At 56.7% G+C, this 22137-nt stretch overlaps 2 protein-coding genes across 3 annotated transcripts; one reads left to right on the forward strand and one right to left on the reverse strand.

The window, feature by feature from the left end:
* The first annotated feature begins 370 nt into the window (after window positions 1–370).
* On the forward strand, window positions 371–5032 carry NSUN5 (NOP2/Sun RNA methyltransferase 5). 2 transcript variants are annotated; one of them, XM_031967967.1, is made up of 10 exons: window positions 371–524; window positions 996–1118; window positions 1837–2008; window positions 2094–2202; window positions 2289–2427; window positions 2507–2622; window positions 3129–3307; window positions 3675–3885; window positions 3969–4106; window positions 4187–4304. In XM_031967967.1, exons 1-10 carry the CDS (start codon window positions 432–434, stop codon window positions 4209–4211), a joined length of 1305 nt encoding a protein of 434 aa, XP_031823827.1. In that variant the 5' UTR covers window positions 371–431; the 3' UTR covers window positions 4212–4304. The 2 variants fall into 2 exon arrangements, with proteins under 2 accessions (XP_031823827.1, XP_031823825.1); XM_031967965.1 differs by having other exon boundaries at window positions 372–524; window positions 4182–5032.
* Window positions 5016–19899, reverse strand: LOC100934794 (nuclear envelope pore membrane protein POM 121C). Its single transcript, XM_031967964.1, has 13 exons — window positions 19426–19899; window positions 18520–18726; window positions 17833–17994; window positions 16413–16493; window positions 15914–16085; window positions 11447–11538; window positions 10428–10498; window positions 10009–10133; window positions 9688–9790; window positions 9412–9582; window positions 7285–9066; window positions 6834–6959; window positions 5016–6665 (listed from the first exon to the last, which is right to left on the reverse strand). The coding sequence occupies exons 1-13, from the start codon at window positions 19536–19538 to the stop codon at window positions 6568–6570; spliced, it is 3303 nt and encodes a 1100-aa protein (XP_031823824.1). The 5' UTR covers window positions 19539–19899; the 3' UTR covers window positions 5016–6567.
* Window positions 19900–22137: the final 2238 nt, after the last annotated feature.

Here is a 22137-nt window from a genome sequence, read left to right on the forward strand (position 1 = left end):
TCAAACCATATTCAGGGGTAATTTTCAACAATCAGCCTCGCAAAACCTTGTGTTCCAACTTTTTTCTTCCCTTCCCCTCCCCCGCTCCCCTAGATGGCAGGTAAGCCAATGCGTTACACATGTGCAATTCTTCTATACGGATTTCCACAGTTATTGCCTAGAGTCTCCTTAAGTAAGTGATGTCACCGACTTTGCGCTCCAGTTTCTCCCTATCCTGAGAGTTCTTCTGAAGTTAGGAGCTACTCTAGGGAGGCGGAGGGCGGAACTGAGTCAGGGCGGTGGGCGGAGCCAGAAAATGCTGGCCAAAGAGAAGCGGAACGGGGCGGGACCACGGTCTGGAAGGCCCAATCCGGGCGAGGCGGCGTGCTGCGTCTGCGCAGTAGTTGGGGCAGCCACGTGGGGTGCCCAGGAGCCGGAGCCGGAGGAGGCCCATGGCGCTGTACGGGGCTGCGGCCGCAGTGCTCTCGGGGCTGGAGGCCCGCCAGGGCTCCCTCAAGACCCTGGTCTACGGCAGCCGCTTCCAGGTAGTGCGGCGGGGGGTCCGGAGCGGGGCCGGGGCCGGGCAGGGCTCGGGGGTCCGGAGTCCGAGGCGGGGAAGCCGGAGCGGGGCCGGGGCCGGGCCGGGCCAGGCTCGGGGGGCCGGAGCGGGGCCGGGCCGGGCCAGGCTCGGGGGGCCAGAGCGGGGCCGGGGCCGGGCCGGGCTTGGGGGTCCGGAGCCCGAGGCGGGGGAGCCGGAGCGGGGGCGGGGCCGGGCCGGGCCGGGCTCGGGGGGCCGGAGCGGGGCCGGGGCTGGAGCCGGAGCGGGGCCGAGGCTGGGGGTCCGGAGAGGGGCCGGGGCCGGGCCGGGCTCGGGGGGCCGGAGTCCGAGGCGGGGAAGCCGGAGCGGGGCCGGGGCCGGGCCGAGGGTGTCAGAGTCGAGGTTGGGCGTGCGTCTGATAGCGGTCTCTCCGGCCCCCACCCCCCCACTCCTCCCCTCGCCCGGGTCCCGGTCCCAGAATGTCCGGCAGCTGTACGCTCTGGTGTGTGAGACGCAGCGCTATTCGGCCGTGCTGGACTCGGTGATCCACAGCGCCGGGCTCCTGCAGGCGGAGAAGAAGCTGAAGCCCAACCTGGCCAAGGTGAGGCTCCTGGGAGACAGGGACAAGCCCGGACCCCAGCCCTGCGGGAGGGCGGGATCCAGGGAGGCTTTTTCTGGCACCCACCCAGCCTGCGGGTAAATAGCCCCAAGGTCCCGTTGGTCCCGGAGGGGGCAGTGTGGGGTCCGGAGCTCACCTGGGCAGGTGCAGCAGGAAGTGAGTGAAGCCAGGCTTTGGGGTCAGAAGCCCTGGATTCAAACGTCATTTGTGATCTTGGACGTGCCATTTTTAACAGGAGGGTGACGGCCCACGGGGCTCTTGCGGGAACCGCTGTGGGTCTGTGATTGGAGGGCTCTTTGACTGGGCAGGCCCCCTTTGGCTCTTAGCTGCCTCCCTGCCTTCAGCTTCCTCCAAGGCTAAACTCAAGCCCTGACCCCCTCCCCCAACCCTACTTTACCTTGTGTTCCTTGTGTCTGTGCTTGTTTCACTGTTGCTTCCCAGAGGAAATGTCAGTTTCCTTTTGTCTCAGCCTGGGGGGGAGGGGGCAGACCACAGTAGGTGCTCAGCCAGTGGTTACTGAGTGGGAAGATGCGGTTATGGAGGCTCTCTCCTGACCTCCCTTTGGGAGGCTGGCTCATTGAGTTTGCTGCGGACCAGAGGGGCCTGCGGTCTGAGACCTAGCCCTGGAAGGCCATGGGGCGGTCCCTTCACTTTCCAAGCGAGATCTGCCCCAGGTTAAGGGCGGGGGGCTCCTTCTCAGGTCCTGGTGTACGAGCTGCTGCTGGGCCGGGGCTTACGCGGGGGAGGCCGATGGAAGCCGGTGTTGTCCCGGCACAAGGCGAGGCTGCAGGCAGAATTTGCCCGGCTTAAGGTGAAGCGCTGCGTGAGCCGCAACGAGGACCTCCTGGAGTCCGTTCCCGGGGCCGCTCAGGGTGAGTGGGGACCCGGGGAGGGGAGGAGCGGGATGTTCCGGAGGCGGGGGAAGGAGCCCCAGCGCCCTCTCCCTCCGTCTCCTAGTGGCCAAGCTCCCTCGCTTTGTGCGGGTGAACACCCTCAAGACCAAGCTGGATGATGCCGTCGATTACTTGAAGCGCGAGGGCTACTCCTATCAGGGCCGTGCTTCTGGGTAAGAGGAGCCCGGCTCCAGGGCAGGGGGCGGGGAGGGGCCTTCTCCAGCCTGACTCAGGACCCTTTCCTGCCCTTCCCTGTCAGACTGGACGAGCTTCAGGCCCTAGAGGGGAAACGGTTTTTCCTGGACTCGCTGCTCCCAGAGCTCCTTGTGTTCCCTTCGGGCACTGATTTCCACAAGCACCCGCTTTACCAGGCTGGCCATCTCATCCTGCAAGACAAGGTCAGGAGCCAGACTAAGGGGGGGGGGGGGGGCAGAGGGAGGAGGGGGACTCACTCAGTTCTGCTGTCTTGCCCCCCAGGCCAGCTGCCTCCCAGCCACCTTGCTGGCCCCTCCGCCCGGCTCCCATGTCATCGACGCATGTGCGGCCCCGGGCAATAAGACCAGCCACCTGGCTGCTCTGCTGAAAAACCAGGGGTGAGGCAGGGGCGAGGGGGCTGGGGGTCCTGGTGCTGGCCGTGGCTGGGGACTTTGGGGGCTGCACCCCCATTTGTGGAATCTGGATGGAGAGTTCCAGGAATGGGAATTGAGGCCTGGTTAGCGGCTCTGCCGTTCTTCGGGCCTCGGTGGGGGTGTCACGTCCTCCTGGACGGGCCCCCGGAGCCCAAATCAGGAAGGCATGAGTTCAGACCTCCCCACAGACATTCTGGCTCTGTGGGCTGGGAGAAGGGAGCTTGTCTCTCTGGATCTCCTCAAAGGTGGGCTGCACTGCAGGGACTGTGAGGCTGATAGCTTGGGCAGCCCGTTTCACAGATGGGCAGCGAGCTCGGCCAGAGGGCTATGCACACAGAGCCTCCTCAGAGCGTCCTGGCTCTCTGTACCTGGGGGTTGCCTTCCTCCTCCCCCAGCCAGACCGCAAGCCCCCTGTTGTCAGGAAGTCCTGGTCTTGGTGCTTGCAGAGCTGACTCCCATTTCCCCCCTAGGAAAATCTTTGCTTTTGACCTGGATGCTGGGCGGCTAGCGACCATGGCCACGCTGCTGACCAGGGCTGGAGTCTCTTGCTGCGAGATCGCCAACAAGGACTTTCTGTCCGTATCTCCCTCTGACCCGCGTTACTGCCAGGTCCAGTACATCCTGCTGGACCCTTCTTGCAGTGGTTCTGGTGAGAGGGGGAGAACCTCAGTGCAGATGGGAGAGGGGTGGTGCTGAGGGCCTCCGGGGCCAGGAGGGGCTGCTTCCCACAGGCTTTGTGTTCCTTCCCGCAATGAACAGCCCCCTGACTGCCGCCCCCCCCCCCCCATTTCCCCCCATTGGCCCAGGAAGGCCGACCCCCACAAGCTCCGGTTTTTGGAATCCGCTCATGTTTGAAGCTCATTCAAGTGCCGCCTTCGGCAAGAATTACTTTGTACCTCGTGGACAGTTATTTGTTCCGTTACCGAGTCAGCCCTTGGGAAGGGTGGGGAGCTTCCCCTTGTCCCACTCTTCCTGAGCACAGGAGCTTACTAAAGCCTCGCCTTCTCTTCCCCCAGGCATGGCATCCAGGCAGCTGGAGGAGCCCGGCGCGGGCAGCTCTAGCCAGGAACGCTTGCAGGCCCTGGCCGGGTTCCAGCGCCGTGCCCTGAGCCACGCGCTCTCCTTCCCGGCCCTGCAGCGCTTGGTCTATTCGACCTGTTCCGTGTGCCAGGAGGAGAACGAGGACGTGGTACGCGACGTCCTGCAGCAGATCGAGGGCACCTTTAGGTACGGGCCTGTGACCTGGCGGGACCTCTGTGCGGGGCGGGGTGGGGTTGTGGCAAGTGCTTGATCCCCATTCCTCCTCCCAGGCTTGTCCATGTGTTACCTCCGTGGCCAGAGAGAGGCCTCCGCACCTTCCCAGGGGCCGAACACTGTCTCCGAGCATCTCCTGAAACCACGCTCACGGGGGGCTTCTTTGTGGCTGTACTGGAACGGGCAGGGGGGAGGTGAGTGTGTTTATGTTCTCGGGGGTGGAAGGTTGGGCTGTCCTGGCAGGGGCTAGCTTCCTGTTCTCTCTCTAGCTCAGGTTCAGAACCGCAGTCACTGGCTGAAGAACCCGCACCCAACATAGCTCCCAAGAAAAAGAAACGACGGCCGAAACCATTAACTACGTGACCCGGGGCTGTGCTCCTCCTCCCCTGCCCTTCCACTGGACCTTCAAGCTTGGGAGTGACTGCCCACTCATCTTGCTGAGCATTCCTTTACTCTGCCCCTCCCCCCGTGGGGGAAAAAAGACACGAGTCCACTGGAGATCACAGTTTTGTTTATTTTTTAAATCAATGACATTATAAGAAGCAAGGAAAAAAAAAATTGCACATTCACACTAAATTCCCACCAGACTCAACAGGAACAGCATCCCGTGGAAAGTTGTCTCCCATTCCTGACCCCGCACAGGTCCGAGGCCGGGGCTGCGTGGGCAGACCTCTGGGCTGTTGCTGTAGCTGGGCTTCCTGCTCCCACCACTGCCATGGAAAGGCTGCTTTGACCTGATTCAGCTTTCCCCCAAAGACCCCGCTTGCTTTTCACTTGGGGTCCTGGTGGGACTGAACAGTGGCTGGGGCACAGACTTGGTTTGGAGCCCGGGCCCTTCCCACTCCCGCCTCCCAAACTGCAACCACCAGAGCTGCTATCACAGGGGGAAAACCTTGCCCGCCACATTCACATACATCACATTATTAGAAAAGAATCGAGTACATTTTACAGAACGATTTCCTGGGTGAAGAGGGAGTCTTGAGGGAGCCCTCCCTCTTCCCCCAGATCTAACTGCTCAGCTAATTTCTGGACAACAGCTTCATACTTTCTCACAGCCTCAATGAACCAAGCTTGAAGGAATTCAAAAGGCAATTTAGCTTAAATATAAAAATAAATTTTATTTTGTTAAAAAAATGTTTTAAATATTTTCTTTTTTTTTCTTTTTCTTAAATTTAGACTTAGGCAAATCACCCACACACATTCACGCTTCTCCCAAAAGTGATGGCATAGCAGCAAGGCTCCTGGGCCAGGGAGAGGGGGCTCTGGGCTGAATTGGTTAAAGAGAGGATGGGGCAAATCCCTCGTCTGGAGCAAGTGGGATTCGGAAGGCTGGCTACACGCAGCTTGCCGCTTGTTTGATCGATGGGACTTTCCTCGGCCCAAAGGACCCAGGAGGCTCCTCGGAGCACGGGTCTCCTCCTTACGGAAGCTGGGGCTGGAGAGGGCCTTGGAGAAACAGTGAATACGAGACCTTCCCGGTGACCTTCCTCCCCCTCCCTCTCCCCCCAAACCCTAGAAAGGTATATAATCCAGTAGTTAAATTAAGATTATCCCCTCCCCTAATTTGGGGGTACCCTGCCCTACTGTGAGATCACTAAGGGGTGCGTGCGTGTGTGTGTGTGTGTAGGGGAGCCCAAAGCAAGGGGGGGAATCTCTGCTTACATTCATGGTACCCTGTCCCCTGGGCCTTATTCCTTCCTGGGCTGCCATCCCTTCAAGTCAAAACACTGTTTGGAAATTCAGGAGTCACTCAGCACGTGCAGCATCTCATGGCCACATTCCACATCCAATTGAGTGGGTCCAGTCTCTGTGGGAAATTCCTGGGCCCCAGAAAGCTTTTAACATCAAGTCCGGCACTACCAACATGCCGCCACTCACACAAGTCAAAATTTTCCTCCAAACTCGATTCAATGAGCATCAGACAGCAACACTGACAGGACACAGCTTTATACAGACAAACCCAGAAAACAAAAACGACACGGGGGAAGGAGGGAAGCCGAGAGCAGCGGCGCCGTCTGTCCCGCTCCCCTGCTGGCGAACGCGGGCTCCAAGGGAGGCGGCTTCCTCCAACCCCTGAGGTTGTAAGAGCTACAGTGGCAAAGGGAAGACTGCGCTAAAACATCACTCTCCTCCAGGGGAGAAAGGGCAGCGCAGCAGGGAGAGCCTTCCCAGAGGCTTCTCCAAGGCAAAACTCAAGCCAGACCGACACCAAGAAAAGGAAAACCTCCCTGAGGGAGGGGGGAGGGGGCAAAGTTCAAGGAGCAGGATCCACCCCACAGAGCGGGAGGAGGGCTGGGAGGCTCAGGGCCGAACCCTCCCCAGGACCGGGGGCTGCATGTGGCTGGCTTGGGGGGGCAGGAGGCAGGGGGTCCTTGGCCAAGCTGACGGACACACACAACAAGGAGACGAGTCAGGAAAGGCAAGGCAAGGCTGACGATATGTACACAAGTTTCTCCAGTTTCAGCAGTGGAAGTGTTCAAGTAAAAAGGGTTTGTCTCCCCCCCCTACTTCCAGGGCGGCTACCTCGCGGCAGCTGCTGCTGACAAGTGGGGGCCAGGGGCTGGGGTGGGCTTGCTGTACAAAAACGGGGGCAGGACCCAGGCTCTTCACAGCAGGAGCCGGGGGTGGGGATGGAGGGAGGGAAGGCAGGACAAGCTATTTCTTTCGAGTGTGCTGCCTCCGGGCCTGCAGCCGCTGCCGGGCCCCCGGGGTCTTGGATCCTGCACCAATGGAAAACGAAGGGGTCGATGGTCCTAGGGATGGATCCAACACTCGTCAGACTGGGTTCTCGTGGAAAAGATGCTTGTCCCCCAAGTCCCTTCCGAGGAGAAATGCGGGCACCGAGACCGAGGCGACACCCAGGGATTCCCACCCCCCTCCCCATCACTCCCTGCCCGGCCTCCTTGGCCAAAGGTACTCACCAAAAGACGGCCCTGCTCCCACAAAGCTCTGGGCTGGCGTGGCCGGGGTCCCAAAGGAAAGGCTACTGCCCACCGTGCCCGCTCCAGGGGCTGGAGCGCTCTGGCCAAAGGTGGGCGTGGAGGTGCCTACAGAGACAAGATGGCTGAAAACGCCAATTTCACACCAACCCCAAATGGTGCCCAGGAGGTTCCCAGATGCTTGTGGCTGGTCACGGGAGGGATCAGTGGGTACAGGCTGCCCTGAGCTGGAGACAAGGGCGAACCCCTCAGGTAGATCCAGGACAGAACCCTGATGGCTCCACGGAGACACTGGAGAGTGGCTCTGACAGCTTGAGCCCGCCTGGTTTGGGGTAATGAGACTTGGGACCATCTCTGGTTAGTCGGGGTGGGAAGGAGGAGGATGGTGTGTGGAGACCCAAAGGCTGCTCTCTGAACTCCCCCCAAGACTTACCTCCAAACACAGACTTGTTCTCAGAGGTGTTGGCCACATTGAAGGCAAAGGGTGTGCTCGAGCTTGGGGCCAGGGGGTTCTGGTTCAAGGCAGCCCCGAAGGGGGTGGCGGCACTGGACGCCCCGCTCTGGCTGGCTCCAAAGCTGAAGGCTGTGGTGCTCGAGCTGGTTCCGGGGCCGGCCGTGCTGGCCCCGAAGCCCCCACTGCTGGCTGCAGACGTGGAGCTCCCGAAGGTGAAGGGGGCCAGCGTCATGCTGCTGAACATGGAGCTGCCCGTGCCACTGCTGGTGGTCTGCGTGCTGGCCCCGAAGCTGGAGGTGGTGGCCGTGCCGAACGAGAAGACCGTGTTGGTGCTGCCGAAGGCCGGCTGCGTGCTGGCGGGGGCGCCGAAGGAGGTAGGGGGCTTTGCCCCGCCAAAGGCCGGCTGGGCGGCGCTGCCAAAGGTGGGCTGGGGGAGGGCCGGGCTAGGGCCTGATGAGCCCCCGAAGCTGAATGTGCTACTGAAGCTTGGCGTGGGGCCCGCCTTGGTGGCCCCCTGCTGCTGCTGCTGCCCGTCGACGCTCCCAAAAGCTGGCTGCGGGGTGGCCCCTGGGTAGGGCGGGGGCGGCATGGTCTTGATGCTTGAGCCAAAGGGGGAGCTGAAGGCGGCAGTGGTGGTGGTGGGGCCGAACGTCAACGTCACTTGGCTGGTGGTCGGCAGCGCGGCCGTGGTGACGCTCCCGCCGAACCCAAAGCCACCAGTGCCGCTGGGGGTCGCCTGCACGGCACCAAAGGTGTTGGCGGTGGTCGCGGCGGCGGTGCTGGAGGTGGTGGCGGCGGGCTTGTTAAACTGGAACATGGAGCCGGTGGACGGGGTGAAGCTGGAGCCAGCGGCAGGGGCGGCCCCGAAGAGGAAAGGCTGTGACAGGGAGGGAGTGGGCGTGGTTGTGGTGGCGCTCGTGGTGGTGGCCGTGGCGGCGGCGCCCGCAGTGCCAGCCAAGCTGCTCAGCCCGAAGCCAAAGGCGGGCTTGGCACCAGAGTCAGTGGTCCCTGTGGAGGCGGCAGCAGCGGTGGTGGTGGGGGCGGGGGCCGCAGCGGACTGGGCGCTGGGGAGGCCGCTAAAGAGAGGCGCCAGCACGGCGGTGGTGACGGCCGTGCTGGGGGCCGAAGAGGAAGGCTGCTTCAAGAAGGGGGAGGCCAAGGGCAGAGAGGAGGGTGGGCCCATGCTCCCAAAGATGGGCTTGAAGGTTGTAGTGGAGCTGCTGGGAGTTGTGGAGAGGACTGAGCCACAGGACGCAGGAGTCGGGGTGGGGGGGGCCGCCGGTGAAACCCCACTCTCCATCTTAGGGGGAGCCCCAAAAATGGGTTTGAACATGGGGGTGGCAGGAGAAGGAGCTGAAGAAGTTGTAGGAGTGGGAGTGGGAGCAGGAGCGGGAGTAGAAGTAGAAGTGGGAGTGGGAGCAGGAGCAGGAGTGGGAGTGGGAGCAGGAGCGGGAGTGGGAGTGGGAGCGGAGGATGTTGGAGGAGGGGCACTCAGCATTCCGAAGAGAAGGCTTGGCTTGGGGGAGGGGCTGGTGAGGGGCTTGCTGGAGCCCTCGGACACAGGAGCTGGGGGGGCCTGGCTGCTGCTGCTGGTGGTAGCAGCGAGTGTGGTGGCAGGGCTCATCAAGGAGAAGGTCGAGACGGGCTTGGATGCCACCGAGGTGGCTGCTGGGGGCCCCGGCTCTGAGGGCCCGGGGGCAGCGGGTGGGCTGGCGGGCTTCAGCGGGGAGGGAGCCGCAGCAGGGGCTGCTCCAGCCGCATCTGTGAAAACAGCAGAGGGTGTGTCGGGGAGCGGGCTACAAACCTTAGGTATCACATGACATCGTTTGACCTGAGAGAGACCCACCAGGCAGCCAAGCCAGCCCAAACCTTGGGAAACGCCCCCGGCCCTGCAGGGGCAGCCTCACTCGGAACCTGCCTCAGGATGCCCTCAGCTAGGACAGGCCCGAGAGCCTGGGTTCCAGCAGACCCATTTAGAGCCGGGGCCCACAGCGGGTTTGTGTGGACAGCGTCCTTCATCGGGCTGATGCGACGCTGGGCGGACCTGGCGAACCCCTCTGGCCCCTTGTCTAAGTGGGGAGAAGGTGGGGATGTCTGCCGCCTCACCTGTGAGGGCCGCCGGGTTCGGGGAGCTCTGCATCTTCTTCAGACTGTCCAGCAGCAGGTTGGCGCTGGCAGCTGGAGGAGCGGCTGACGAGGACGTGGCCGTCTCCGAGGATGTGAAGGAAAGGGGCCGAGGGGCAGGGGAGCTCTCTGCCACAGAAGCAGGAGGAGGGTCTGAGAGAGAGAGAGAGGAAAAATGTGAGAAAGGGCTCTCTCTGGGAAGTGCTGGGGCTCTGGAAAAAGAAAGACCCTACCCCCACCCCCCGCCGGGCCCCTCACCTGTCTTCTCCTCCAAGACTTTGTTAAACCACTGCAAGGCGGCCTTCTTTTCCAAGTCCAGGTCCTCAGCCGTGATGGAGTAACCAAGTTGGGGAGGTGGGGGCTGTCAGAGACAACACCAAGCCTGTCAGAAGGGGGAGCCGGAGAGGGCCCCCTGGGGCCTTAAGGGGGCTGTGGGCCTGGCTTAGATGGGAGACCTTGTGGCCCGAAGTGGATCACCAGGATGGCAGACGCTTCTAGTCCATATACAAAGGTCAAGGGAGACTGTCTTGGAGGCCAGACTGGGCCTTCCCTAGGAGTCCTAAAGTAGAGGAACCATACCAGGGTGAGCTGGTCTCCTCGCCGGGAAGGCAACAGCTGAACTTTGCGTTTGCGCTTCCCACCACTCCCGGAGGTGGATGGGGTGCTCCAAGAGCTCTGTTTCTTCCATGTGGGGGTATCGGTCACTAGGAGGAGAGAAGGCAGAGTTAACCCACCTCTGCCCATCACTTCGGTTCTGTCCCCCTGCCCATCTCTGCCCACAGCCGGCCCTGGGCCTCCACGCCTCTGAAGGCGTTGGCCCAACAGTCTCCAAAAGCCAGGAATGGCTTTGGGCTTGTTCTGATCATTCACCACAGCTGCCACAAGCTGCTTGATGTTCCTTCTCCCCCCAATCCCCTTTAACACAGGGCCCTGCTCCCTGCTATAGAGAGCTCTTCTGAGTCCTCCCACTGGGGAACCTCCCCCACCCTCCAACTGACCCTTCTCTGCCTGTGATTCCTTGTCTGAGGTCATGGGGGTCAAAGAGCTAGACTGATGAAGCTCTTCTTCTCTGTGGGGGAAAAAAGAAGTCAGATTCAACCTTAACAATCTCGATGGACAAAGATAAAAACATTGGGCTGAGAGGTCACTAAGCCAGCGACAGCTAAACCTAGAATAAGGATATGACCCTAAGTCTCTGGTGGCTGCTATTCCTTGGCGTCCTCAAGTCCCCGCCAGCTGCCAAATGATCATCCAAATATCCCCCTTGAAAGTATCGCCATTCGTGGCTAAAGAAAAGGCTAATGCTAATGGGGTCCCCCCAGGAAATCCCTTGGTAAGAGTCTTAACCTAGCACTTGAGACCTAAAAAAGGAGAAAAGTCACCATGAAAGCTTTGCTACTCTTAAAGGAGGATCCAAATGGGAGCCGATGCCCCAAGAGACCCAGGAAGGTTGCATAATGAGGACGGAGCAGAGGGTCCATCATTCTCCCGGCCCAGCCCCCCCAACATGACACCGTCGCTCTTCAGAACCAGCAGCTGACTGCATATGGCCCTTTCAGCCCACTTGACACAGAGTAATGCCTTTCAACTCTCACAGTCCCCTTGTTAAAACCAGCAAACTGAGGCTCAGAGAGCTTCCATGGCCTGTTTAGAGTTATGCTCTTCCAAGCCCACGTCTCCATGATGTGGCCACGCCATCGCGTATGTGGGATGAGGGTGAAGGAGACAGAGGGCGGCACCTGAACTCAGGACGCCCTCGGGACGCCGATTTCTGGCAAGGCCGTTTTCTATAACAAGGCAGGCACCTTGATTTCTGAGGTGGTTTTTCGGCTCTGAATCCTGGTAATTCACAGTCAATATTGCTCGTCAACAGAAAGAGGAGGAGGGGCAGGTCATGAGAACTGACTTGAGCCCTTCAGTTTTCTTTTGAACTCCATCTGGCCAGTCTGGCCAACCCACTCCCTCTGCCCCTCCTTTTCCCGCCCCCTGGAAAGTGGGCCTGAGGCAGGGCACTCACCGAGCTTTCTTCACAGGCCTCTCCGGGGTCTGGGACCGAGATGAAGCGGGGCTGGAGAGGGGTGAGGTGCTGGGGCCACTCCTCTTCCACAGCTGAAATCCAAACAGGGTCAACGTTAGCATTTTCCCCAAAAGTAAAGCTACCTAACTCATAGCCTCAAATCACAGGGAAGCAGCCACATGAGCCCGTGGACAAGTAACAGAGGGCAGAACAACACTTTAAGTTACAAAGAGGCAGATTCAGGTTGAAAGAAAAGCAAAACTTCCTAAAAAGTAACACAATTCAAAAGCCGCCTTCAAGGAATGGGAAGTTTGGAGAGGGGCCAAGATGGCAGAGTATCAGGAACAAATACAGTGACCTCCCCCTTCCCCAAACTCTTGACAGTTTGAAAAAAGCCGGTGGGGATCCCCAACACTGAGGAGGCGAGAGGTTCTGGACCTGGCAGAGGCTGCACGAGGAGAGGCCGCCAGCAGTTCTGTGGCTCGCAAGCCAGTTTTTGGTCACAGATCCACAAATGTTGGAGGAGGCACCTACATTCAGGGGGAATGTTCCAAGAAAAGGAGCGGGCATAGGTCCTCAACTGGGTTCTGAGCAAGAAACAAGGTCACAAGCAGGGCCGTGTGGCTCAGATCCAGAAGCAGAACGGGGTCTTAAGATTTAGCCCAAGCCCGGTCTGAAGAACTGAAGGGGACCTACGCCGGACGAAAAGCAAGCCTGCAGTCTGTCAGTCTGAAAGAGCAGAGCTTCCCGGATAACTCCAGCTGCAATCTACTGAAATTACAGATGGGGCCAGCACACAGACCCCCTACTCAGACCCAAGCCCACCTGTACAACCTGCAGAGCTGAGAGCGGGGAGGCAGTGATGAGAATTTGCCCTGGATTATACGTCTGTGGGAGGAGTGATAGCTTAGCTTGCAGGTGTCCAACACCCACAGAAAGAAGCAGCTGGACTGGCACAAGAGCTTTCCAGAAGTGCACAGGATCTGGCCCTCCTTCACATTAAGTCCAAAGTCAGGAAGTATACAATAAGGAAACCAAAAAAAAGAATCTCATCACCAAGAGCTGTTAAGGAGCCAGGGACGCTCAGGGCACAAACCCAGAAGAAAATGACTCTTAGCAAACAAATCTACAAGCAAATCTCAATAAACACAGTTTGGGCACAAAATTCATATAGATTTCCAGATGAGACAGAGTGAAAAATATAAAACTGTTTTTGCAAATAGGCAAGTGCTTTGAAAAAAAAAAAAAAAAAAAAACTGGGAAAGAAATGAGAGCTATGGAAAGAGGACCTGGAAAGGGAATTAACAATTTGGCACAAGAGGTACAAAACCTATCCAAGTAACAAACTCCCTAAAAATAGAAAGGACCAAAAAAAGAAAAAAGACCCAAGAATGACTCCATGAAACGTGTTAAATCAAAAAAAAAAAAAAAAAAAAAAAAAAAAAAAAAAAAAGAAAAGGGAAAAAAATCCACTGATCTGGACATCAGATCTAAGAGAATCAGCCAACGACCAGGAAACCATGACCAAAGAAAGAATTAGAAGGATTATTTTTAATCTTATAAGAAAATTGTCCAGATTTTTTAGAATCAGAGGACAAAGTGGAAACAGGTAGAAACCTCTAATCATCTTTGGAAAGAAAGCCTCTACAACAACTCCCAGGAACACTACAGTCCAGGCCAAAGAAAAAATATTGCAGCGGCCCCCATCCCGGAATATGACATCCTAGGAGGCAGAGGATCAAGGATCATTCACCCAGCAAAGAGAGGGTGGAAAAATGGAACTTTCAGAAAATAAAGACTTCCAAGTACTCCTAATAAATATATCAGAGAGTTACTCAGGAACCTTGAAGTACAACAGAGGAGTGAAGAGAAACAAAAGAGCAAATATAAATAATTATGCTGGGCTAGAAAAAAGACAAACTCTTACAACACAATAAAAGATGGGTTTGTTTCAGAGAAACTTGGGAGAACCTGCAGGAATGGATGCAGAGGGAAGTGGACAGAGCAATTATAACCTAGCAACAATATTTTAAAGACCAATTCTGAAAGATTTATGAACTCTGATTGGTGTAATGATGTGTGTGTGTGTGTGTATACATTCACACAACTACTGCTATTTACCTCATCTCACTTTCAAATGCATCCTATTCTACCTCCTATTCCTAAAAGCCTTATGAGAATTATGAAAAATTCCCTAGCAGGAAAAGGTAGAAATGTCAATGTCTCCTGTCTATATTGTTTTTTTATAAAACGTAATTATAATTGAGCAATGATATTCTGGGCAGTAGGCTTGGCCTCCAAAAAAGTCCATGAAGATTAGGTCTGTCAAAGTTATTTTTTGCTTTTTAAAAACAGGACATCTTGGTTTCAAGGTCGTACTATTGATATGGCTTTAGAAAGTCGAGACCTTTAAGAAATAGCATCCCGCCAGCACCCACACATCTAATTAGTAGGGATTTAACACTGGTGATGATGTCCTGACACAAGGGACATAGACGTATATATTCATAGACAGACAAAACTAATTTTAACAGAGAAAGAAGGCTAATAATTAGATCATATCAAGGAAACCTTGTAAGTGCTGACACCCGAACTGAACTTTAAAGAAAGCTAGATGTACAAATTGTGAGAAAGAGCTTCTCAAACTTTAGTACTTTATTAAAACCTTTTGTTTTTCAATGACAAATTCTGTATTGTTATAGTTTCCCCCCTTGTTTCATTTTCTTCTTGGCAGAATCTTTCTTTTTTCCCTTATATCTACAATAGTATTCTGTATGAATCTTAAAAATGGATTAATTTAAACTTTAGTACTGTTGAAAGGATGGACAATTCACTTTCTCTTGATTCTAATTTCCATACGGTTTCTTCAATACTTAAGATTCCTTTCTAGTTTTTTTCTTGAAACAAATTCAGAAGGAGGGAAAGAACACTGACATTTTAAGGCTTAAATAAAAATAGCTATTTGCTTAATTAGGACTTCTACAAAACCAAAATGTTTCCTAGTCTTCCTCAGTCTAAGTCAGAAAAGGCTACAATTAAGACCATTTGCAAATCACTACTTACTGCAAAAAAGAACTGTCACCTATAATCAGTGAGGCTATTTGCCATTTATTTCCTTTCAAAGATAGGTTTCATTTTATGAAAGAATGCCCTTTTACTTCATTCTCCCTAAATATCAGAATGGATTATCGATCCCTGGGTGTGTCACAATCAAGATTCGTGTTGGCCTATGATTTGAGTTAGATGGCTGCTCACGTCCTTCTTCTAATCCTCAAATCGGTGAGAATGAGGACAAAAATATTTCCTTCCTCTCCTCATCTTTCAGGGCTGGCCTGAGGAAATGGGCTTCTGTAAGTGGGAAAGGAGCTCCGGGTGTCAATCATTGTTATCACTGTGCTTTTGTTAACATGTGCTATTCTGGGAATGAGATGGAGGGAAAGACTTCAAATGAGATGCTGAGATCACTAAGGAGAATCTTGAAGAAAGAAAGCGAGACACTAGCAGAGCAGTTTAGAAGCAACAATGACGAGCTTAATGGGCATGCTCTTTTCTGTGACTCAAGAGTCAGAGGAGAAAATGGAAAGGTTTCTGGCGGAGTGTTGGAAAGGATTTCATTTCCTCAGGAAAAAGCCCCCTTTCAAATTGATGGCAAGGAAGCAGAAGGAACATGAGAAAATGCCCAAGGATGTGCTCAAGTTTATTTCGAGTAGCCCCCAAAGGCAGAGAAATCAGGAAAGCTCCATGAGCAAAAGAGGTGGGGGTGGGTGGAGGGGAGACTGAAGCAGAGTATTAGTGAGTAGGAAAGAGCCTGGGGAGTAGACAGAAGTGAGCAAATGGAATGGTTTGAAAGTTAACCCGCCTAAGGGTTCTAATTAGAATTTTTGTGAGCTACCAAAGGCCTACCCAGCCTGCCCTACCCAGGCATGCCCTGGCTTTAGGCTAGGGTTCACTGGCCCGGCTTAGCTAGAGAGCTTCCTGGGAGCTTGGAAGTTAAACATAGTGACAATGGAATAGGACTAATGAGCCCTGAAAGGTCAAAGATCACGCAAGTCCACACTCAGGAATGCATTTCATGCCTAGTCTATTTTTAGGGTCATTGTGACAGGAAGATTATATTCTAAACTACTTCAAAAGGCTATTCTGGTAATTAAATCTGAATAATGAGATCAGTTTTAACATTTACCTAAAGTCATTCATGTTTGCTGTCTTTCAGCCCTTCTACTTTTTGAGATTAATAGGAAACTAAGTCACCTGTGCCACTTTCTAAAATAAGACTACATCCCCACACGGGACTCGAGGGAAAACCTCTCCTTCTCAGAACAGTTTTAGCCTCTCAGTTCTGAAATCAGGAGTTTCACGGAAGGTTCGTCCTTCAACAACTGGAACAGCACAACAGTGTGGAACATGAAGTCAGCTGCCATTTCTGTCCCCGACCCCAGATGAGGTGGGTCACCCCGGAGGCGGTACCTGTGAGAAGCCCCTGGTGGAGCTGTAGGAGCTGGTGATGGCATTGCGGATGGAGCTGGGGATGCCCCCCGGGGTGGTGTTGGTCAAAGAGCTGGTCGAAGAGGTGCGCGATCTCTTATTCAAGTTGTCTTCTGCACACTGGGACGTGAGGCTTCTCTTCAGAGACCCAGGCCTAATGGAAGGAACAAAAGGAGTCAGAAACCTCTTGGATGTGACGTGTGCGACTTAGCCATGGCCTCTTTCTCTATGCAACCCAGGAGAAGAATTATATTAATGTAGTAACATGCTGGAAATATGAAGATCAAGGTATTTGAAATTTAATCCTGTTTAAAGCTCTGAAGCCAACAGATTGTATCTGGAACCAGCATGACAGGCAGAGAGAAACAATTATCGGATCATTAATTTTTATGGTTCTGATGTTCAGTACAGGTTGGGCAAAATCACTTAAATTCAAGCTGTTTACCTCCTTGTTAAACTTATTTTGGGAGACATTACTTACTTGGGAACAAGAGATGCTGGGGCCCCATTTGCCACCAAGGGTTCAAATGCCGAGTGTCCACTCCCGCTACTGTCATGGCGCCTGCAGTGACAAAAAATCCAGTGAAATGAATTTTTCTTGGTGGTTATGCTGGGGTGGGAGCGGGGGAGGAGGCAGAGAAGATGGTAGTGATACGAACATTTCCATGACTTCAGGAGCTTTAAAAAATCAACATTTACTTCATTCTCAATCAGGAAAATAGGTTTTCACCTATACCCGGCATGCAGCACGTAGATCCAGCCCAAAGTGTTCATTTCTTTGACTGCTGTGCTTATCAGAATAAAACTGAATTCAGTCCAGCATTTATAAAGCATCAGCTAAGTACAGAACACTGGGGAGCCTAAAGACACCTCCCCCTCCTACCCCTTACACCCACTTCAGGCCCTAAAGGTGGAATGGGGTTGTCTCCAGAAACACACAAAACCAAACTCCCCAAGTGGCACTGACAGCACAGCCCCGTCCCATTGAGCAAATGCCAGTGTGCAGGGAGCCTGGGCACATGTATGGAGAGAAGCCCAGGGACCTCGCTGGGAATGACTCTCCTGGCCCCACTTGTCCAAACCCGCTCTAAGTCATGCAGGTGTGAATTACTGCAAACAGGTCCCAGCTCCTAGAGTTGCGGCCCCAATTTTTCCTCCATTCAAGATGATTATTTTTTTATTTGAGTCAGGCTCCTGGATGATAAGCTGGGAGAGCCCCAGACACCTGGCTCTGTGCTGCTGGGACAGATAATTTTGCCAAGGCCAGAGGGGAAAGCGGGGAACCTGAAATGATCCGTCAGAGAAGCCTGCTTAGCTTTGGTACGGCTGCTCCTCACCCCCACCCCTGCTCTGCACATGGGCAGGAATCTTCTTCCCATCACTTCCAAGACCTTCTCCAACAAGCTCAAGAATGACCCACACTGCTCCTGTATGAGCCTTCCAGCAATCTTTGCCAAGGGTCGTGCCTAGTGTGAGACAGCTAGGTGGCACAAGCTAAGTAAGCTTCCTGGTGTTCCTTTGGGCACTTAAAGATGGCCCACAGTCAGAAGAACATGACCTTGCCACACATTCAACTTCTCTTCCAATAAAATTCAGTGGCTTGGAGAGGGGGGAAGGGCAAGTTAAAAGGTATGGTGTTACTAATAATACTCTTCAAGGTCCTTGGTGTTATAATTCTTGATACTCAGGGAAAAGCAGCAAATTACTTAAAAAAAAAAAAAATCCCTTCTTAACTTGTTTCATGGAAGGCTTAAGGCTTGTGTTACTGTGTCCCATCCTTCAGGGAAGACTACAGTCAAGGAGCAATTGGGATTTATTAAGAAGAGCCAGTTCTTGGAACCCCACTTCTGCCAAGCCCCCAAAGTCCCCGAGATCCCTGCCAGGTCCCACGGGGTTCTCACCTTCGCTTGTTTTCCTGGGCATCACAGAAGATTTGATCATCTTCCTCCACCGCCCTTTTCCGACTCTCTTTGAGTGCGTTCATCACGGTTTCCTTTGCACATGGGTCTGGGGTATTTCTGGATGGTGAATTCACCACGGCCGAATTCATGACCGGCTCCAGGCTGCAATGGGAAGATGGAAATCCGGTGCCACTGAGAAAGACTATATTATTTGGTGGAGATCAATTATTACAATCTACTGGTAAGTCTTCTCATTGGGACCACAGAGAGATGTCCGTCTACCACAAAAACAGAGAGATCTATTGTTTGTTTATTTGCAGAATAGCCACTAGCAATGGATGTTTCCCCCGAGGCCAAATGAAAAAGGACCGCGGCTCTAGAGCTAGAGGATCTTGGAGGTTAGGTTGTCTACATGATCAATCGGGAGACCAAAAAAACAAAAACAACAACAACAAAAAAACGGAGCTCAGTAAAATCAGTGACCAGGGTCCCACATGTACCAAATGGCCGAAGCAGGACTTCAAGCGGGGTGCTCTGGCTCACAAAGAGCTGCGGCTTTGGCATCTTTACACCTTTTCCCTCCTGATGTTTTCTGGTTTCTTTTGTCAGGAGGCGAGTTTTAAGTATATGAATAATGAATATAAAGTTTTCCCTCCCCCCAATACCAAGCTACAAAGGCACACTCACGGGGATCGGGGTAGGTCTGGGCGAGCAATCCTCACAGTCACAGGGCTACAGATCATGTGAGAATTTCGGGGAGAGAGCACGTTTTTCCTCTGGTAGCCTTCCCAGCACACGGTGGGGAGGGTCCCCAGCAAGGAGTACTGTGCCTGCTGAATGGGATACCTCCTCCGTGGAGCTAATGAGAATCGGTTTGGAGCAGTCAGGTGGTCCCTGGACAGAGATGGGAAACAGCGTTACGCCAAAGGCAGCAACCGACAGGGACCGGGGGAGCGGGGAAGCCCTGTCTGGGCGACGGCGGCCTGACGCCTGTCACAGTCTGGGAGGAAAAGCCCCGCGGGACCGTCCCGGGGTCTGGCGGCTCTCAGTTTCAGAACCGCTTCCAAGCATAAAGCCCTTCTCAACATGCGTTTGCCTTTGGATCTCTTCTGGAAAATGAGATTTTAAAGCCCCAGGGTCAGCGAGCGCCCCTTTAAAGCGAGCGCCCCAAGCACGGGGCCAGTTTCCACGCTCGGTGCTTCTCTTTCTCACACCTGCTGTCGCAAGGCGAGGAGCCGGCGATCGCAAAGCGAGCTAATTTTCTGGAAGGATTTAAGAGTCGGGGAGCCGCAGAACGGCTGGGGGGCCCCCCCCATGCAGGTGACTGACCAAAAGCTCCTCACGGGCCCAGTCCCGCGTCCTGGCTCCCATCGCCATGACCACGCCCACCGGTCGGTGGGACTCTGCCCAGAGGGCTCCCCTGCCACACAGGAGCACAGACACAGGGCGCCTCCCCCCGCGGGGCGGGGCGGGGTCTCCTTGGCCGCCATCGCGGCCGCCCCCCTCCCCCCACGAGGAGCCCGGGCCTCCCGCTGGGGACCCCCAGCGCAGCCCCGCCCCCTTCCTCCCCCCTCCCCCCCTGGGCCGCCTCACCTGAGGTGGAGCCTGCGGGCCGGGCTCAGCAGGTGTGGCGACGCCCCCGCGGGCTCCCGCCGCTCCCGGCGCGGGGGCTCGGGGGAGCTCGGCCTGCCCAGATAACCGCCCATGAGCGGCGGCTGCGGGGAGGGCCCGGGGCCCTGGGGCGGCGGCTGCAGCGGGGCCCCGTTCACCGCGGCCTTGGTCGGCAGCGGCGGCCGGCGGGCCCGCGGGTGGGGGGCGGACGAGGGGGGCGGGCCGTAGCGCAGGCTCCGGGACGAGTCGCGGGGGCTCAGGCCCCACCAGGCCGCGGCGGCCCCCACGCCCAGCCAGGCCAGCGCCGCCGCTGCCGGCACCAGGTACAGCACGAGGCCCAGCAGCGACAGGCCCAGCAGCGCCGCCGCGCCGCCCGGACGGCCCCAGGCACTCCGGGCGCCCCCGGACGCCGCGGCCCGCCGCCGCCGCTCGCTCCGCTCGGCCCCGGCCCCGGCTCCGCTCCCGGTCCCGGCCCCAGCCCCGGCCGCCGCCGCCGCCGCCGCAGCCGGAGACATCGCGGCTCCGCGCCGCGGGGAGGGCTTAAATATCCCAGCGTGCACCGCGCCGGCGCGCAGCGTCACGGCGTGCGCGACTGGGGCCCACGCCCGGCCCCTGCCCCGGCCCGGCGGCGGAGCCGGGCGGGGACAGGAGCCGGCCCGTTGCTAGGCAACCGCGGGGCGCCGCGGCCCGATCCGGAGAAACGCGGCCCCTTCCCAGCACCAGGAGCTCGGCGCGTTCCAGCCCGCGAAGCCCCGCGCACGCGCACACGCCCACGCCCCTCCTGGGGACCGCGGCCGGCCTCCGGCGTTACCCACCCCCACTCCCAGCGCCGGCGGTGAACGCCCCCCCGCCCCCACCGCACTCCCCGCCCCCATGCACACGCGGCGCCGCGCGCCGCCTGATCGCTCACACTCCCCCCTACGCATAAAAGGCCCGCAAGCAGACGGGCGCTGCCAGTGAACGCGGACACGCGGCCTCCCGCGCTCCCCTCCCCTCCCCCCCCATGAGGCGCCATCGCCCCTCACAGATCCCCGACCCTGCTTCCGCGGCAGAGGCCCCCCGATCACCCCCCTAGCGAGCCTCGCGCCGCAGCCCCGGGAGGGAAGGGCCCGAGACAAAGTGATGGAGGCTGCATTTGTCCCCAGAAGGAGCCCCATCCACTGCCGGGGAACCCAGGGGGCCCCCCCCGCGGCCCAGGCCGAGCCCCCCCCCCCCCCCTCCTGCCCACCTGCCCCCAGGAGGGTTCGACACCTGCTCTGGGCAGATGCTGAAGCTGCGGGGACAGGAATGAAAGCATCCCTGCTTGGCTCCATCTCTGGGGGGAAAGGCAGGGGGTGAGCCCACGGCCAGCGGGGATCCGTGAGAGCCTGAGAAGCTCAGGCCCGCGGCGGGGCCTGAAGGGGCTGGGCTGGCGCCTGTGCCCACGCGCGGGGCTGCACAAGCCAAAGCGCCGGCTTTTCTCAAGGGCCCCACTGGGCACACACCCAGCCAACCCTTGGGACGTAGGGCCGCGACCTTAAAGGAAAACCCTGGGCTTTACAAAACTGCTTTGCCTGCCCCGGCCCGGAGCCGAAGTCCCTCCGAGCCCCGAGCCTGACCCTCACCTGCCCAGGGCCCCTCTACTGTGAGGTGACAAGGACTTGCCTGACCCTCTTAGAGACCAGGGCTGGCAAACACCAGGTCTGGAGGAAGCCCCGGCTCAGCGCTAGTTGCCGGGAAGTTCTTCCCTTTCTGGCGCCCTCGCTAGGGCTCCCACCCTTTCCTCTTAGAGCTGCCCTCGGGGACAAGCGGAGCCAGGCGGTCCGTTTTTCACAGGCAGCTCTTTGGCACTGGGAGAGCAGGGCTGTGGCCTCCCGAGGCTTCTCTAAGCTAATTTTTGTCCTTATCCCGAGTGTGTGTGTACATAAAAGTCGGTCCCCACGCACCATCCTCCGCCCCTGCAGCCGGGGCTTCCACGACCTGACAATCCTTGTTACCCTTCTCTGGGCCTGCTCCAGTCCATAGCTTAGCGACAGTGAGGCTGCCACTGCCCTCATTCTGCACCTCTCTCAGTAGCCCCCACATTCCGGCCGCCATCCTACCTTCCTGGCTCATGGTGAGCCGCTTTTCCTCGAAAGTCCTCGGTTTGTTTTCACACGAACTGCTGACTTCCATTCTGTACTAGGCAGTTAATTTATTTGGCTTCACATGGAGCGTTTACCCTCACCTCCGTCAGATTTCGTGTCTTTGCTTTTGGCCCCTCGTGGAGCGTGTGGACGCTTTGTGGATTTTGAGTTTGTCACCATTTTGGCTCTGCTCTGTGGCTTGTAGCCACCCTCGCGCCCTGGCCCAGGGGCACTTGCACCCCATGGGGGTTTTTTTGGTTTGGTGCTGAATGCTGGGGGCTCGGGAGTGGACGGGGCCGAGGCAGCAGCACGCCATCACTGCTTGTGTTTGGGGGTTGGCGGGCCCTGCTCTCAGACCTGGCCCCTGCTCCCAGTCTGCATCTTCACTTGGATTCACTCTCTGACGTCCAGGGACCTGCGCCACCTCACACCCTCCTTCAGACGCTTCCCCACCTCGGACTGGGCACTAACCCATACTCTCACCTTCTCCGGTGTCCCATGATCACTCTTGCTAACTCATTCCTAGCTGCACAGAAAAAACCCTGGGAACATGCAAACCATGCTTTCAACACCCTCTCTCCGGACTCCC

Source organism: Sarcophilus harrisii, chromosome 4 (genome assembly GCF_902635505.1).
Source record: "Sarcophilus harrisii chromosome 4, mSarHar1.11, whole genome shotgun sequence".
Classification (NCBI taxonomy): Eukaryota; Metazoa; Chordata; class Mammalia; order Dasyuromorphia; family Dasyuridae; genus Sarcophilus; species Sarcophilus harrisii.

Bases quoted from the DNA above. Each gene is read 5' to 3' on its own strand.
- NSUN5 (XM_031967965.1), top strand. From the start codon at position 432: ATGGCGCTGTACGGGGCTGCGGCCGCAGTGCTCTCGGGGCTGGAGGCC. The intron at 2,203-2,288 runs GTAAGAGGAGCC...CTTCCCTGTCAG, and splicing joins TATCAGGGCCGTGCTTCTGG to ACTGGACGAGCTTCAGGCCC. The intron at 2,623-3,128 runs GTGAGGCAGGGG...TTTCCCCCCTAG, and splicing joins GCTCTGCTGAAAAACCAGGG to GAAAATCTTTGCTTTTGACC.
- LOC100934794 (XM_031967964.1), bottom strand. From the start codon at position 19,538: ATGGGCGGTTATCTGGGCAGGCCGAGCTCCCCCGAGCCCCCGCGCCGG. The intron at 17,995-18,519 runs GTGAGTGTGCCT...TTCCCATTGCAG, and splicing joins CCAGACCTACCCCGATCCCC to CCTGGAGCCGGTCATGAATT. The intron at 10,499-11,446 runs GTGAGTGCCCTG...TTTCCCCCACAG, and splicing joins AGGCCTGTGAAGAAAGCTCG to AGAAGAAGAGCTTCATCAGT.